This window comes from Zalophus californianus, chromosome 3 (genome assembly GCF_009762305.2).
Source record: "Zalophus californianus isolate mZalCal1 chromosome 3, mZalCal1.pri.v2, whole genome shotgun sequence".
Taxonomy (NCBI): domain Eukaryota; kingdom Metazoa; phylum Chordata; class Mammalia; order Carnivora; family Otariidae; genus Zalophus; species Zalophus californianus.
Window position 1 is genome coordinate 102589372 of NC_045597.1, and position 16911 is coordinate 102606282.

The window sequence follows — 16911 nt, forward strand, 5'->3', positions numbered from 1 at the left end:
CACAAGGAGGGGGAGTGGGAGAGGGAGAAGCAGGCTTCCTGCAGAGCAGGGAGCCCGATGTGGGGCTCGATCCCAGGACCCTGGGATCACGACCTGAGCTGAAGGCAGACGCTTAATGACTTGAGCCACCCAGGCGCCCCTGTGTGGGTCCATTTATACATGGATTTTTTCCAATAAATATATTGGAAAATTTTTTAGAGATTTGCAACAATTTGAAAAAACTTGTAGACAAGACTTATAGCCTGGAAATACTGAAAAAATTAAGAAAAAGTATTACTTTAAGAATACAATATGGGTGCCCGGGTGGCTCAGTTGTTAAGCATCTGCCTTCAGCTCAGGTCATGATCCCAGGGTCCTGGGATCGAGCCCCGCATCGGGCTCCCTGCTCAGCGGGGAGCCCACTTCTCCCTCTCCCACTCCCCCTGTTTGTGTTCCCTCTCTCGCTGTGTCTCTGCCAAATAAATAAAATCTTAAAAAAATACAATATATAATACATATAACATACAAAATATGTGTTAATCAACTCTTTATATTATCAGTAAGGCTTCCAGTCAACAGTAGGCCATTAGTTAAGTTTTTGGGAAGTCAAAATTAATACACAGATTTTTGACTGGGGGATCTGGTGCCCCGAACCTCCATGTTATTCAAGGGTCAACTGCGCAGTAATTAGAGAAGGGAGGAAATAAATCCAATAGACAAATGAAGAACACATTATTTTATTTTGATGAAGAAAAGCAGTCGTTGGCTATTATAAAAAGTTATTCACATACCATAAAAGAACTGCACCTTTTCCTATATATGTGAAAACAAGGTCTTGGTTACAGAGACCAAACACTGGGTTCCAACTTCATCTAGACTAGAAACATAGCTTATGTTAATACAAAAGTGTATTACAGGAATGTGACATACAGGACACCAACTAGGTTCTTATTCCTCAAAATAAATTTTCCTGAAGCCTTGCTCCCAGAAACATTTCTCTTGCTAGTAGAGCTACATCCGGACTCCAGGCCAGGACGCAGGGGCCAGAGTCTCTCAGTTAGTTACTTTCAGTATCTCAATCTTCCAGCAAGTAATTAGGGTTAACTACCAAGTAGGGGTCTTCTTCATAGCTCTCACTTCCTTCTGTGGAGCCTTTCAATCCAGCTTGGGTGAGCTCAATTAGAACATGATCCTGTGAACACAAACATTTGTCCTCAAGTCTCCAGCGGTATTGTAAAAATGCCCCCATCCATAGAACTTGACCCTCTGAGTGTGTGCTATTAGCATTCTCTTCCATTTCCCCTTCAGAAGGACTTAGACAAAGGACTATCCCTTAAAATCTTTACCAAGGTTCTGTTAAACTCCTTTCCCACTAGGATACAGACCTTTTCATACCATACACCTCTTGAAAAATTACAAAATACATAGATGAGCTCAACAACATTGTGATTTCAGTAAGGTTTCCTGGCATACTACAGCCTATAAATATAATTTCAAAAAAGATAAGATGGGGTGCCTGGGTGGTTCAGTCAGTTAAATGTCTGCCTTCAGCTCAGGTCATGATCCCAGGGTCCTGGGATAGAGCCCCACATCGGGCTCCTTGCTCAGCGGGGAGCCTGCTTCTCCCTCTCCCTCTGCTTCTCCCCCTGCTTGTGCTCTGTCAAATAAATAAACAAAATCTTAAAAAAAAAAAATGATGCATGAATTTTAAGATTATGCAACTGTGTAAAATTGAATGATAAATATGCTTATCATTCTGTTAATCGCTGATAAAAGTGTTCTACTTTCACTTATGTTAATTTCTTTTTTTTTTTAAAAGATTTTATTTATTTATTTATTTGAGAGAGAGAATGAGATAGAGAGAAAGCACAAGAGGGGGGAGTCAGAGGGAGAAGCAGACTCCCCGCTGAGCAGGGAACCCGACGCAGGACTCGATCCCAGGACTCCAGGATCATGACCTGAGCCGAAGGCAGTTGCTTAACCAACTGAGCCACCCAGGCTCCCCTATGTTAATTTCTAATTACTGGTCACTAAACTCTTTCATATACCATCCATTCATAATTCAGTTAGAAGTAGAATCTAAAGATAATCAACATGGAAAAATTTTCACTCTTGAGCTATGAGCTAATAAAAAAAGGTAGAACATGCCACATGTACCTGTAATTCATTCTAAAATAACCAAACAAATGAAGGGCACCTGGGTGGTTCAGTTGCTTAGGCATCCGACTCTTAATTTCAGCTTAGGTCATGATGTTAGAGTTGTGACATCAAACCCCCGCATCAGGCATGGAGTCTGTTTAAGATTCTCACTCTCCTTCTCCCTTTGCCCCCCCCTCCGCCCCCCAGGGCATGTGTGTTCTTTAAAAAAACAAGACTAACCCACAAAGGAAAGGGACTTCCAGCCAAGCTCATAGAGAACTCAGGAAACAGTGATTTGACCCAAAGAAGGCAGAAATGTGCCAAAGTATGAGCACCATTGTCACTAAGAGGGACTGAACACTTTCAAGAGCTCACTTTATGTACTAACACACCCTCACAGGGAGAACACCTTATAAGTACAGTATAATTTCTCTATTCTTTTGTAGTGAGCTAGCTCAGGTGGTGGAAACTTAAAAAGGCAGCCCCAGTTCAGATCAGCTAATATCACCAGGTGTCCCAATGTGGATTTCCTGTGTGGGTCATTTTATCTTACACTGATCCCAGGAGACACTAGGGAGGGAAGGACTTGGCCTGGTACAAACACATTGCCCACCACTAGAAAGACCTCTGAATGCACACCACCCCAATTCAGCTTTATCTTCATAGATATTATTTATTAAATTCCGATCTGAGTAATTGTTCTCAACACCCCCCTCCAACAGACACCACCTGTAATCATACACTCACATCTACTCCCACAAGTAAATGACTTTTCAGATGATACAACACTGATATGTGACACCCATAATATTCATATAGTGGACACTATAAAGTGAACTGCAGGACGGCTAAATCGGCCGTTTAAACAGAAATATTCAATCATTCAACAAATATTTGACCTCTCTATGTGCCAGGCACCACTACAGATCTTGGGGATATAGTGGTTAACAAAACAAAGTTCCTGCCCTCTTGGTGCTTGCATTCTAATGAGACAAACTGAACAATGATAAGCACTATAAAGTAACATGAAGCAGGTTAGGGAGTGATACCAAGGAGGCTCTTATTCAACAGGCCAGGCAAGAACCACCTCTTTGAGAAGGTAACATTTGAGCAGATATCAGAATGGAAGAGGGGATTTGGGTAAAGAGACAAAGGAGGAAGACACGTGAAAGGTCTTCATGTTTGGTGTATCTCAGAATAGTGACAAGGCCAGCACCACTGAGTAGCAACAGGAAGAGTCCTACGCAATGAGGTGAACAAGGGATTTGATTGTGTAAGTTTTGTAGGCTATGGTATGGAGACTAGATTTTATTGTAAACACGAGGGAAGGACTGGAAGGTAGGGCACTAAAACATTTTGACTTGTTAGAAGTTCTGTCTGGCTGCTGGACACAGAGCCAGTACAAAGGAGGACAGTTAGGAGGCTCCTGTGAAAGGACATGCATGGGAGCTTAAGATGTGAAGGTGGGGAGAACAGAACACAGAATACACATACTGAAAGCAGGGCTCACGGGGTTTGCTGCTAAAAGGAGAAGCTATGAGGGGAAATTGGAATCATGGATGAATCTAAGGTAGAAGGCTTAGAACAAGTAAGTACATGGGAACGGGGGAAGAACTGTTTTGAACACACTGAGTGTGAGATGCCTATAGTTCATGAGTAGGCAGCTGGCTAGACATCTGGAGTTTAGAGGAGAGGTGAGAGTTAAATCTGGGAGTCATCAGTAGATGAGTTTAAACTCATAGAACCCAATGAGATCACTCAGGTAATCAATGTAAATAGAAAAGAGGTCTGAGGACTGAGGACAGCACTCCTTTTAAAAAGTTACAAGACTTGAGAAAAGAGACTAAGAGGAAATAATCAGAGAGATAGAAGAGCCAGGAAAATATGGTGACTTAGAAGGAGAAATCAACGTGACAAATGCTACTGACAGGCTGAATACAGAGAATGACCAACTTTTGTGAGCAGGGAGGAGTATGCCTGCAATGGTCTCTAAGAGTGGGAGAAGTCACAGCACTGGGCAGTGTCAGTGTGAGGTCGGTAAGTCGTAGTAAAGAACGGACCGGTCCGCTTGAGATTAGTTGTCATGAATTTAAAGTAGGACATGGCCCGTGGTGGTATGCCTTTCTCCAGATACTTTTAACTGCTTGGATGCAGGATAGTTCAAGAATTATATTTAACCAAGGCTGGGGCTTCACCAATCAAGTAAAACAGATTACAGCTTAAAGTTTAAGAAAAGAGTAATCACTGGGACAGACCATATGTAGGCTGGCTGATGTGGGAAGTGAGGATATGGGGAAGAGGAAACATAGAAAACAGGAGACAGGGGTCAGAATGCTCACAGGTTTATGGTTATGGGAGTAGAAAACAAAGGTTAAAAACACTCAGACAGTAAGACCCTAAATCCACCCTTCCAGATTTAACTTAGGTTCTGCTTGTTTCAGCAGAGGAAAGAAGTCAATTAACTGCTGTAAATTCTTTTTCACAATTCATAATTCTAAGTAGATCCCAAGAATTCAAAATAAATGAACATGAGGCATGGACTCCCTCCCCCATTAATAATCATGCAAGAGTAGTTCTGTACGTACATAGTGGGTGAGTCGATGAATGACTTTCTCTATGATTCTCTTTTTATTTATAAGTTCCTCTTCGGAATCTATTTCTGATTCGATTTCCTTCAAGTACCAGTTAACAAGCTCACTCCTCTTTAATGCTGACTCATCCTCTTCTGCAACAAAAAATACATTTCAAAAGGATTAAATTTTCCTTCTAGCAAATTGTATTGCCAATCCTCGGGGTTTGCATACACAACAAGATAATGTACAGATTAGATAACCATCAACCTGTCAGAAAGTGTATCTGCTGAAGTAAGATTTGCAGCGTTCCAGGGTAAGCCTGATATAACCTGTCCTATAACTTGTATTAAAGTATGCCTCACTTTATCCTGAGGAAAAAAAATCTAATAAATAGAGATTATAAGAAACAAGTTTCTTAAAGCTATTAAGATTTCAAAGTATGAAGGTGTTTCCTCTACCTTCTATGCTTCATCACCCATGGGAATGTTTTCCAATAGCAACTGAAAGCATAAATTAGCAACAGCAAACAAAACTTCTTAAACACAACTTTTCCTCTTTGGAACACGGAAAATTTCATGCATCTGAGATCAACCAAGAAGTGAAATAAAAAATTACCAATTTATTTCAGTAAGGTCTATCTACACTGAATGACTTTCTACTTCTTAAGAGTCCAAAGCAGAACTCTAAAGTCACAAGAAAAGTTGGAACTTGGATAATACAACTACTACAGAAAGTATAATAAAACTACTCAGTCTTGACTCTAGCTATTGCTAATAAAATACAAAATCAAAAATAAGGAAATTCTAGCTTTACTGACAATGCCTTTGAAAAGTTTTATTATGGGTGTACTGAAACTTCATTATTTAAATGTTCTTGGTAAGTGACCTTCTTGGTTTAAAGTTGTGCTCCCTTTTGGGGGGAGCCTAGGTGGCTCAGCTCATGATCCCAGGGTCCTGGGATGGATCCCACATTGGGCTTCCTGTTCACCCTCTGCCCCTCCCCCCAGCTTGTGCTTGTGCTCTCTCTCTCTCGCAAAAATAAATAAAATCTTAAAAAAAAAGAAAAAAGTTGTGGGGCACCTGGGTGGCTCAATCAGTTAAGCATCTGCCTTCGGCTCAGGTCATGATCCCAGGGTCCTGGGATCGAACCCCGCATCAAGCTCCCTGCTCAGCAGAGAGCCTGCTTCTCCCTCTCCCTCCTGCTCTGCCTACTTGTGCTCGCTATCTCTCTGTCAAATAAATAAATAAAATCTTAAAAAAAAAAAAGTTGTGCTTCCTGTGCTAGACTAGAGAACAGCTGTCTACCTGAAGACTGAGAATTCTTAACTTACTTGACTGGGTGAATAGTATTTTTTTTTTTTTTAAAGGAAGACCTAGCAGAATTTGTCTGTGGAATGCAGATAGTGTCTGGGTGCTAACCATACCTCTATTCCATTAATGGTCTGCCATGTTTAAAATTCAGTTGCATGATAAAGAGAAAAATGAAATACAATGTGAACACAAGAACATGTGAGCTCCCAAATGTTTTTCTGTGAGAAGAGGGTGGGGCTAAAACCTGTCTGTCCTAGTGGCCTCTTTACTGCCTTCTCTCCTTCCTCCCCCTGGCCTACAGTTCCAAGGAAACAGGGGAAAAACTACAGGGCTGAAATCTTTAGTAAGCTAAGACAATCTCTACCGTTCTCTTCTTCCATCACAGACAGGACACTGTGATGAGAGAATATGTCTGGAAGCCAGCATTTGGGGACTTTTAAATAAGAACTACCTGATGGTTAACCACCAAATGTGAAAGTTTAAGTTCGACCCCTTGATTTCATTTTTCCTTCTGCCTTGTGGTTAACTATAGGCATGTTAGAATAGCACAGTAAATCAGTCAAGGTAGGAAGTGTACTAGTGTCCAGATATCACACTTCAGACCTATGGAGAAATGAGGATTTTACTTCATTTTTAGTACAGAATAACCTGGGCTAATGCGGTCCTTTCAGTTCAATTACTTGGCTATGAAATATAAATAACCTAAAGTCCATCCATTTGAAGTAAAGCTATTCTAAGGAACAGTGATTTTGCATCTGCATAAACATTTGCTAAGTGCTTCTTTACATATTATCAGATCCCAACTTCTGCTTCTCAAAAACATTAAAATAGGCCACGGACATTAAACAAATGACCTTTGTCTGACAATGAACTTACGGGTAAATGTCCAGACTGTCAGCTACACTGATATCCCAAAGACTTTCTTTGCCAAAGCGAACTTGTGTAACATTTATTATCTCTTCTGACAAAACAGAATCTTTAGCAACAGAAGTGGTTTATGCAAATACAACTTACATAATGACTAAGCATGTGCGCACACTAGGTACAGCCTTACCTTCCTCCATCTTTCTGAGGTGAAGTACAATAAGGTTGGAGATTCGGCAGTACTCGGGGAAGCTCAGCCTTAAGGAGGCTTTAGGAACCAAATCTTGGTTTATGTCTTCACTGTGGCCATTGATTCCATTTACAGGAGCAGGGCTGTCAACATGACCTACGTAAAATATCAACCATCTGAATCTTGTTTTTGTGCCTCCAATACTCCCCTATCAAATGTTTGTAAGTATACTACTTCTATTTTAATACTAACTTCTAAATAAACATTTAGTTATACTCAGTATTTAGTAATTTTACAAACAAATTAGAAGCAAATTTGTAAATGCTACTAGTGAAGACAAAAACTAATTTGGAAGCGGGTGCTTGGGTGGCTCAGTTGGTTAAAGGTCTGACTCTTGATTTTGGCTCAAGTCAGGACCTCAGGTTGTGAAATGGAGCCCCACGAAGGACTCCATGTGTGGAGCCTCCCTAAGATTCTCTCTGCCTGTTGTCCCTCCTGTGTGAGTACACTCTCTCTCTCAAAACAAAAAACCCAAAAAAACCTAAAGTGGAAGGAATGGGAAGGATGGCAGATACAAAGATTTCATGATCTAAAAGTTCATTTGCAATATTATACGCACAATTTAAAAATCTGGTATTTGTCTGGAACATGTGTTTAACTCAAAAGCAAAATAATGATAAATAAGGCCGGGGAATTAGGTCCACTCTCGCCATTTTGGTATATTTTCTTTCAGTCTTTCAAGCATATATATTTTATATTAACTATTTAATTGTATTTTACTTTGTAAATAGTACAATTCAATATCCATTTTTTCCCTTTTGATATACAGACTTCAAAACTATCAACAAGTACACTTTTACCGTAACATCTTAGAGAACATTTTGGTCCCTAACTCCAGAACAGTAAACAATTGTCTCACCATTGATGCCATCTGGGCCCTCATCTACCTCCATCTGGGCCTCTTCTTCTTGATCTAGATTAACATCAGGTGTTTCTACACGGATGATTGACTTATTCAGTAGCCTGAAAGCTTCCTTCACATGTTTAGGCTGGACCTAAACCAATCAAGATGAAGTAAATCAGAAAGTCAGTGTTCTTGATATACCACACAGATTTTCTCCATACCAAATCACAGTGGCATTTTAGTTTTCTCACACACACATAGAATATGAGTTAACACCATAAATTCACCAGAATGGCTTATAAGGACCAATAATATGTAGTACTGGAAAGAATGTAAAACAACTTTCATTCACTGCTGGTGGGAATATAAATTGATACAACCACTATGGAAAAGCATTTTGGCAGTCTTTACTGAACTGAACACACCTACAACCTATGACAACAATTCCACTTCTAGGTGTATACCCAACAGAAATGTACACACACATATATATCATACAGACCAAAGACATGTATATCCCATTAGAACCCAAACTGGAAACTTTCCAAATATCCATTAACAGAAGAGGTGAATCATTATGATATATTGACAGAATATTACAAAGCAATGAAAACAGGCAAACTATTGCTACACAAAGCCTAGATGATATCTTATAGTGTTAATGCTGTATAAAAGAAACCAGACACAAGGGGGGACATATTATATGACAACGCTTATATAAAGTAATGGTTATCCTTAAATCCTCACATATATGGTCAAATTATTTTTGACAAGGGTGTCAAGACCACTCCTTGGGGAAAGCATAGTCTCTTCAACAAATGGTACTGTGGAAACTGGGTATCTTATATAAAAGAATGAAGTTAGACCCCTGCCTTACATCATATACAAAATTACCTCAAAATAGACTGAAGATCTAAAACTATAAAACTTTTTTAAGAAAACACAGGAAAAAAGCCTCAGGACATTGGATTTGAGAATGGTGTCAAAAGCATAGGCAACAAAAGGAAAAATGACAAATGAAACAGTATACAATTCCAAAAAACTTCTGAGCATCAGGGTAATCAACAGAGTAAAAAAGGCAACCTACAGAATGGGATAAAGTATCTGCACGTTATATATCTAATAAGGGATTAATATCCAAAACATATAAATTCCCATGTTCATCACAGCATTATTCACAACAGCCAAGAGGTGGAAGTGACCCAAATGTCCACTGATGGATCAATGGGTAAATAAAATGTGGTACACAGTATCTCCCCTTACTCTCAGGGATTATGTTCCAAGACCCCCAGTGGATGCCTAAACTGCAGATAGTACTTAACCTTACATAAACTGTTTTTTCCTATTCATACATACCTATGATAAAGTTTAATTTATCAATTAGGTACAGTAAGAGCTTAACAATAACTAATAATAAAATGGAACAATTACAACAATATACTGTAATGAAAGTTACGTGAATGTGGTCTCTTTCAAAATAACTTATTATATTGTACTCATCCTTCTTGTGATGTGATGATGTAGCTTTAGGCTACTACTGACTTTCTCACAATACTTCAGGAGGATCATCTACCTCTTAATGGTAACTCACCTCTATATGTACTCTATAATCTATGACATGATTATTTCATCATATTAATCTAACTATATTTAATAAATGTTTACCAGCAACCTTCAAGGGACAAATCCTAGCATCGTGTACCCTATGAGCACTCAATTGTCATACCAAAGATAAAAACATGCTTATAAACCAACAAATCAATTGCTCTTTCCTCCCGTTATGTTAAAGTGACTTTGATACCTCGTCACAGCAGTGCATTCGAGCCATTGCTTCAGAGAGACGGATCATACTCTCGAGTTGTCGCACTGTAATCCTCCATGAAGACTTGGTTACCCCAGAGCCATCCCTCTGGCGGAGACGTTTATACTGTTCCACAATGAAGTCCTCTGACTCTTTAGAAATCTGTTTCAGAACATCACCGAAGTCAGAGCTTTTCTACTTGATGGGAGCTGCATTAAACATTAAGTTTAAGAGCCTTCCAGGTAGAGACACTCTGGGGAACTGTAAGGGTCAAAACTCTGTAGTCAACAAAGAATTAACACTGAAATGCATTTCAAAAGAAATTAAACTGGGGTGCCTGGGTGGCTCAGTTGGTTAAGGGACTGCCTTTGGCTTAGGTCATGTTCCTAAGGTCCTGGGATCGAGCCCCACATCAGGCTCCCTGCTCAGCGGGGCGCCTGCTTCTCCCTCTCCTTCTGTTGCTCCCCCTGCCTGTGCTCTCCTGCTCTCTCTCTAATTAAATAAAATCTTAAAAAAAAACCCAACAAAAAACACTAAACTAAGGACGCCTATGAATTTCATATACTAATTTTGTCAACAGGAATACAGCAGGGTTGCAAATGCCATTTCTAAAAGACATAGAACAAGCTAAAGCAGTGGAATAGGATGTAATGCCTTTTAAACCCAAGATGCCAAAGCTCATTAAAAAAATTAATGCTCAAACTATTCTTGAAACTCAGTTAATTAACTTATGCTGTCTTAAAAGGAGAGGTCTACACACACACACACACACACACACACACACACACACACACACACACACACACACACACACACACACACACACACACACACACACACCCCCCCCCCCCCCAGCTATTTCAGTAAACCTTATTATTTGTTGAATAATAACAAGTGAGAATACTAAAAAGAATACTCAGTTTTTCAGAGCGAGGAACTCAGCCCATTAAGGAAGGCTGCCAAGGTCACAGGACAGGTACACAGTCATAGAGAACAAAAGCCTCCTTAAACATACGTGACCAATACCCCTTAGTTTTAAATGCCTCATTAAGCTTCTTTCAGGACAATGAGAATCAAATCCCAATATTATGGATAATCAGTGAAGGTGATAGATAATTAAAATCTAAGGGCAACTCCCAAAAGTTGAGCCAGACAATAGTGTAAAAACCTCACCCAGAATCAATTTTTTTTTTTTTTTTGGTATTCTATTTTAGGAAAATGTTAAACAAAACAAATGGATTATGAAGTTTACTTTAAAAACAAATGTCCTGGATCCAGTACAGATTCAATTAAATGAACTACATTAATTATTGTAAAATATTAAGCCATGTTCATCACAATGACCTAAAGGAATCCAAATTTTTCCTTAAAGATTCCAGAACATTCAGTAGACTACTGATATGAGCTCATATAATTTTAAGATTCTTAGGAATAATGGTTGAAATAAAAATATGTCCGATTTTATTTGGTTATCCAAAATTCTTCACCCATAAAAATCTTTTTATTAGTACCCAACAAGTAAAAGGAAATTATTCACATTTTTATTTATTTATTTATTTCTTTTAAAGATTTTATTTATGTGTTCATGAGAGACAGAGAGAGAGAGAGAGAGAGAGAGAGAGAGAGAGAGAGAAAGAGAAGTGGAGGGAGAAGCAGGCTCCCAAGGAGCAGGGAGCCCGATATGGGACTGGATCCCAGGACCCTGGGATCATGACCTGAGCTGAAGGCAGACGCATTAACCATCTGAGCCACCCAGGCGCCCAAAATTATTCACATTTTTAGAAAATTTCCTCTTCCCAATTTTCTGAAGAAACATTGTTCTCAAAAAAGAAAACCTCAGGGCGCCTGGGTGGCTCAGTTGGTTAAGCGACTGCCTTCGGCTCAGGTCATGATCCTGGAGTTCCCTGGATCGAGTCCCACATCGGGCTCCCTGCTCAGCGGGGAGTCTGCTTCTCTCTCTGACCCTCCCCCGTCTCATGTGCTCTCTCTCTCAAATAAATAAAATCTTTAACAAAAAAAAAGAAAACCTCAGAAAAACAAAACAAAAAAACAAAAAACCCCCCAAAAACAAAAAAAAACCCCAAACAAGTATAGGTTCAGTTAATTTCCACAGAATCCTTTTTAATGCCGTCTTCAATGCCCTATTCCAGTACAAAAGGGCAAGTTACCTTGGGTTTAAACTGTCTTGCAAAGAGAAGATACCTCCTGATATCATCAAGGGAATAGACACGATCAATGGAATCCTCAATTCTTGAATGCAAGTCTACTATACGTCTGGCAATAGCATAATCTGTAACCTAATTCAAAAGAAGAAAATCACTTTGGTCAGTCACAATAATATCCACTCCAGATTACCCCTGGCATTACAAAATTATTTATAGCTAAGAACAAGTTCTAATATGCCAATAAAAGCTGTATCAATGGGTACCAAGTTTCTGAGCAAAATTTGGTAACAGTTTCATGTAAAATCAGAAGTTCTTTTTTTTTTAAAGATTTTTATTTATTTATTTGACAGAGAGAAACACAGCGAGAGAGGGAACACAAGCAGGGGGAGTGGGAGAGGGAGAAGCAGGCTTCCCGCAGAGCAGGAAGCCCGATGTGGGGCTTGATCCCAGGACAATGGGATCATGACCTGAGCCGAAGGCAGACGCTTAACGACTGAGCCACCCAGGCACCCCTAAAATCAAAAGTTTAATGCATACCTTTGCCCCTAAGAATATTCCTGAAGAAATTAACGGACTTTAAGAACAACACCAGAATTAAGATTTCTAGGGTGCTCCGTATATGCCAGGCACTGTTGCCTTAAGTGTGTCTAGAAGCATTTAACTCATGCAACCCTCACAAAAATCTTATTAGGTAGGTAATATTATCCCTATTTTACAGATTAGTAAATTGAGGCCCAGAGAGGTAAAGTAGCTTTTCTGACATCACAATACATAATGGAGCCAGGATTTGAACAGAGTCCATGCTCTTAGCCACAATATTATATTGCCGCTTGTGAATATATGAAGATAATCAAAGAATTGTTATTCACATTGAAAAAAAAGATGCCTAGGTGGCTCAGTCAGTTAAGTGGCTGCCTGCCGCTCCTCCCTGCATAGGCTCTCTTTCTGACAAATAAATGAATAAAATCTTAAAAAAAAAAACACACACACTAAAAATAAACAATTTTCTCTCCTATAGTACAAAAAAACCATAGATATATAGAGAAATGTTAATATGTGAATAAAGGGTACAGGGGTGCTACATGCACTATTCTATTTCTTGCAACTTTTCTTGCATTCTATTTCTTGCAACTTTTCTGTCAGTTTGAAATTATTTCCAATTAAAAAGTTTAAAAACTAAATTAAAGAATCACACACAGGGGCACCTGGGTGGCTCAGTCGGTTAAATGGCTGCCTTCGGCTCAAGTCATGATCCCATAGTCCTGGGATCAAGCCCCACATAGGGCTCTCTGCTCAGCAGGGAGCCTGCTTCTCCCTCTCCCTCTGCCTACCACTCTGCCTATTTGTGCTCTGTCAAATAAATAAATAAATAAAATCTTTAAAGCATCACACACAAACACAAATACATGAAAATCAGACAACTCCCAGCTATGAGGATGGAGATAGGGAAGGGGGAAGGCTGGGTTAAATATTTATATGGATTTGTGAAGGGAAAAAACACAACATAAAAAACTAAAAATCTCCAAACATTCACATAATGGAAGGCAGCTTTTATTTAGATAATAAAGTTTCGCTATAAGCAAGAGGTAATCGTTTTGTCTAATGTAATGTAGGACTTTCATGCTCAGCAATTAACAGTATAGCCTAGAATGTTAGCTTCCATATAGTGTCATTTTGTACTTCTGTGCACATCTGAGCTGTGCAATGTGGCTGAATATTTAAGTCTAGGTATAAATAACTTTAATAACATGTTAGAATCCAAGTAAATCTACAAGTTTATAGTTAACCTTAGAACTGTTATATGATTAGGAAAAAGTGTGATATACATTCAACAACTGGATGGGAAGATATAGGAAGATAAATGACTCATGATTTGGTGGAAAAAAACCAATTTTTTCCAAGTTTACTAAAAAACAAACAAAAAACAACACCCAACAACAAAAAAAAATTCCTGTAAAAATCTTTAATAAGAGTATGGCTGGGAGTTAACCATAATGTTTCCTTTTATCTCTTCAGAATTAAGAAAACAGTAACAAAAACAACAAAAAACTCAATATTCCTCAGCACAATTAAGTGGAACCGGCAATTAAAGTGACTTTATTTTGATTTTCTTAATAAACCTTTTGCTCCATCTTATGCCATTCTGAGAGAAATGAAAGTGCGAACACATGCACCAGCCATTCAAGAGTATATCCTACGTTCTTGTCTCCTTCAGTTACTCAAACTGGAAATAACAAAGGAAGCCAAATGTGACAGTTCACACAGTTACCTCATTACATTCATCCACAAGTATAAAGAAGAGATCAAATCGGGACATGATGGGAGCTGACAAATTTATATTTTGTTTCAAAGATTTTGATCTGTCATAGTGTCCACTGATTGGGTTTGCTGCTGCCAAAATGGACGTCCTGGCATTCAGAGTAGCCTGACCATAAAAGAAATCATTGTTACAGGTTTAAAAAGACATCTGGAATGGTCAATAAACATAGGACAAAATGCTCACTCTTACTCATAATTAACTAAATGCAAACCAAAATATTAAGGCATCATTTTTCACCTACTGAATCATCAAAATTAAAGTCTGGTAATGTATAGCAAACAGGCACTCCCATATTAATGGTGGGGTATGACACACATTTTTTAAGTCAGCAATTTGTTAGGAATTTATCTTGCAGGTAGGTACAGGAAGATGCATGTTCAAGGATATTTACTACAATATGGCTTGTAATCAAAAGGCTGAAAATGACCAAATGTCACTCTATGGGAGTCTAATGAGCCAAACTGAGGGACACAAGACTTGAAAACCATGTGGTAAAATAAATACTAAAATGGATCTAATGTGTGCTGGTATAGAAAGATTCCCAAAACAAAATTATGAAGTTAAATGAGAAAAGAACTAACTTATATGTATTGTGCTTACTTATATATGAAAAATTTCTAAAAGGGCCATAACTTCTGAACACCTATTGGTGATAGGAGTTGCAGGGGAAGATTTCACCTTTTAATTTATATTTTATTCTACTGCTTAAATTTTCCTTACCTATTTGAATGCGTTACTTTTATTTAAAAAGTTTGGTTTCTCTCTAATGTTGGTTACAATACTGTACTTATTATTTTCATTTAAATAATCTTTTGACTCTGATTATTTTTTGTTACAACTTGAAGCACACATTATCAAAGAATATAGAAGCTTGGTGGCAATTCTGAGAAGTGAAATGCTAAAAATTTTACCAATACTTTCTCTATTTTCTGTCAGAGCAATACATTTTCTAAGTACCCTAGAAAGCGCCTATAATTTGGATTAATAATGCTCAGGGCTATGTTTCCCACTTTAATGATCAGCATTTCATGTTGAAATAATGCATTTTATCCAACGTCTCTAGAGCTACACTAATCTTTAAGGCTAAGGCATGATGCAGCAGAACAGAAGTGAACATACATACCTTCACTCCTGCTTTAGTGATAGAGATGGTCTGCTGTTCCATAGCCTCGTGAATAGCAACTTGATCCCGCACATCCATCTTATCAAATTCATCAATACAACATACACCCTTGTAATCAAAGTAGCATAAGAAACTGTCTTTGAGATGTCAAATGCCAAGTATAAACTCAAGTTTGCTACTACAGAGATCTTTTCATTCTCTAAATAACTCTAAGGTAGGTAACTAAGCAATCTTAATTTCCCCTACTAGATAGAGTAGGATAGTTCGACAGATTCCAGAGCTAGAAGGAACCATATATGTTGACTCATTTTAAACCAAGAGCAAGATTAAAAACATACAGTTACTGCATCCTTATTCAACATCAGAACTTTGTGTAAATCTCTAGGTCAAATATTCTTGGTCACCTTGGCATTCATTTTAGGCTGGGGTAGGTGAAGGGTAAAGTTGGAACAACATTTATAAACGTATAGCTACAGCTTATATGCCTTCACGGATCTAACAGATCTATGTCAAATACATGTAAAATGCAAGAGACATACTCATAGAGGTGTCATGGTCTGGAAAGGAACAAATGCTGGGAACTACTAGTCACAGCAAACACACGCTCAGGGCAGGCGATACATTCTAGAAAAGCTCAGAAAGCAATTAATGATGACTATCTCAAATTCTAAGTTAATAAAACTATGAGTTATTTACTAAAAATGGGTTTTTTTAAAAGGCTATCTCTTTAATAGAAATTTATAGGCCTTTTTGATACAGTAGGGGCTGTTCTGATTTCTTTAGTAAAGTATAAAATGTTCTTACATTATCAGCCAACATCAAAGCTCCAGCTTCAATGACAAATTCATGAGATTCTTCATCTCTTACAACAGCTGCTGTTAAGCCAGCAGCACTGGATGCTTTGCCACTGGTGTAGACAGCTCTGGGGCTGAACTCCTCCACGTGCCTGCTCAACATTATCATATTCATTAACACATGACTACAAAAGCATCCTTTCTAGAAATGTCAGCTGACAGGGCTTATGTCAATCAAAAATTGAAATTTCTTAAAGAACATCTGAGAGAGGTATTAAACATAAGCACTTCATAAAGACACATGTCACAGACTAAACAGAAAGCCTTTTATCTCCTTTGGCCTTTTAAATCAACTTAAATCCATTCCTGTCAAATGGAAGATGAAGTTCATACATGACAAGAACATCATTTTATTTTATTTTTTATTATGTTATGTTAATCACCATACATTACATCATTAGTATTTGATGTAGTGTTCCATGATTGCTCGTGTATAACACCCAGTGCTCCATGCAGTACGTGCCCTCCTTAATACCCATCACCAGGCTAACCCATCCCTCCACCCCCTCCCCTCTAGAACCCTCAGTTTGTTTTTCAGAGTCCATAGTCTCTCATGGTCCGTCTCCCCCGACAAGAACATCATTTTAAAGAAGGGTTTAATAATTAAGTTTGGCAACAATGATCTATTAGAAGGCCTTGCACTTAAAAAACATGACAAAACTGTATCTGAGATTTATTCCAAAATAATA

At 38.4% G+C, this 16911-nt stretch overlaps 1 protein-coding gene across 2 annotated transcripts in view; it reads right to left on the reverse strand.

Moving 5' to 3' along the window:
- Positions 1 to 700: 700 nt before the first annotated feature.
- Positions 701 to 16911, reverse strand: part of MCM6 (minichromosome maintenance complex component 6) — a 33384-nt gene continuing 17173 nt past the window's right edge. The window contains exons 9-17 of one of the 2 annotated variants that reach the window (XM_027590643.2): positions 16173 to 16314; positions 15369 to 15476; positions 14195 to 14350; positions 11929 to 12057; positions 9761 to 9922; positions 7975 to 8110; positions 7056 to 7211; positions 4704 to 4843; positions 701 to 1171 (exon numbers count right to left, since the gene is read on the reverse strand). In XM_027590643.2, the coding sequence (XP_027446444.1) occupies positions 1055 to 1171; positions 4704 to 4843; positions 7056 to 7211; positions 7975 to 8110; positions 9761 to 9922; positions 11929 to 12057; positions 14195 to 14350; positions 15369 to 15476; positions 16173 to 16314 (1246 nt within the window). In that variant the 3' untranslated portion in view covers positions 701 to 1054. The remainder of the gene's footprint in view (positions 1172 to 4703; positions 4844 to 7055; positions 7212 to 7974; positions 8111 to 9760; positions 9923 to 11928; positions 12058 to 14194; positions 14351 to 15368; positions 15477 to 16172; positions 16315 to 16911) is intronic. The other variant, XM_027590644.2, reaches the window with a different exon arrangement.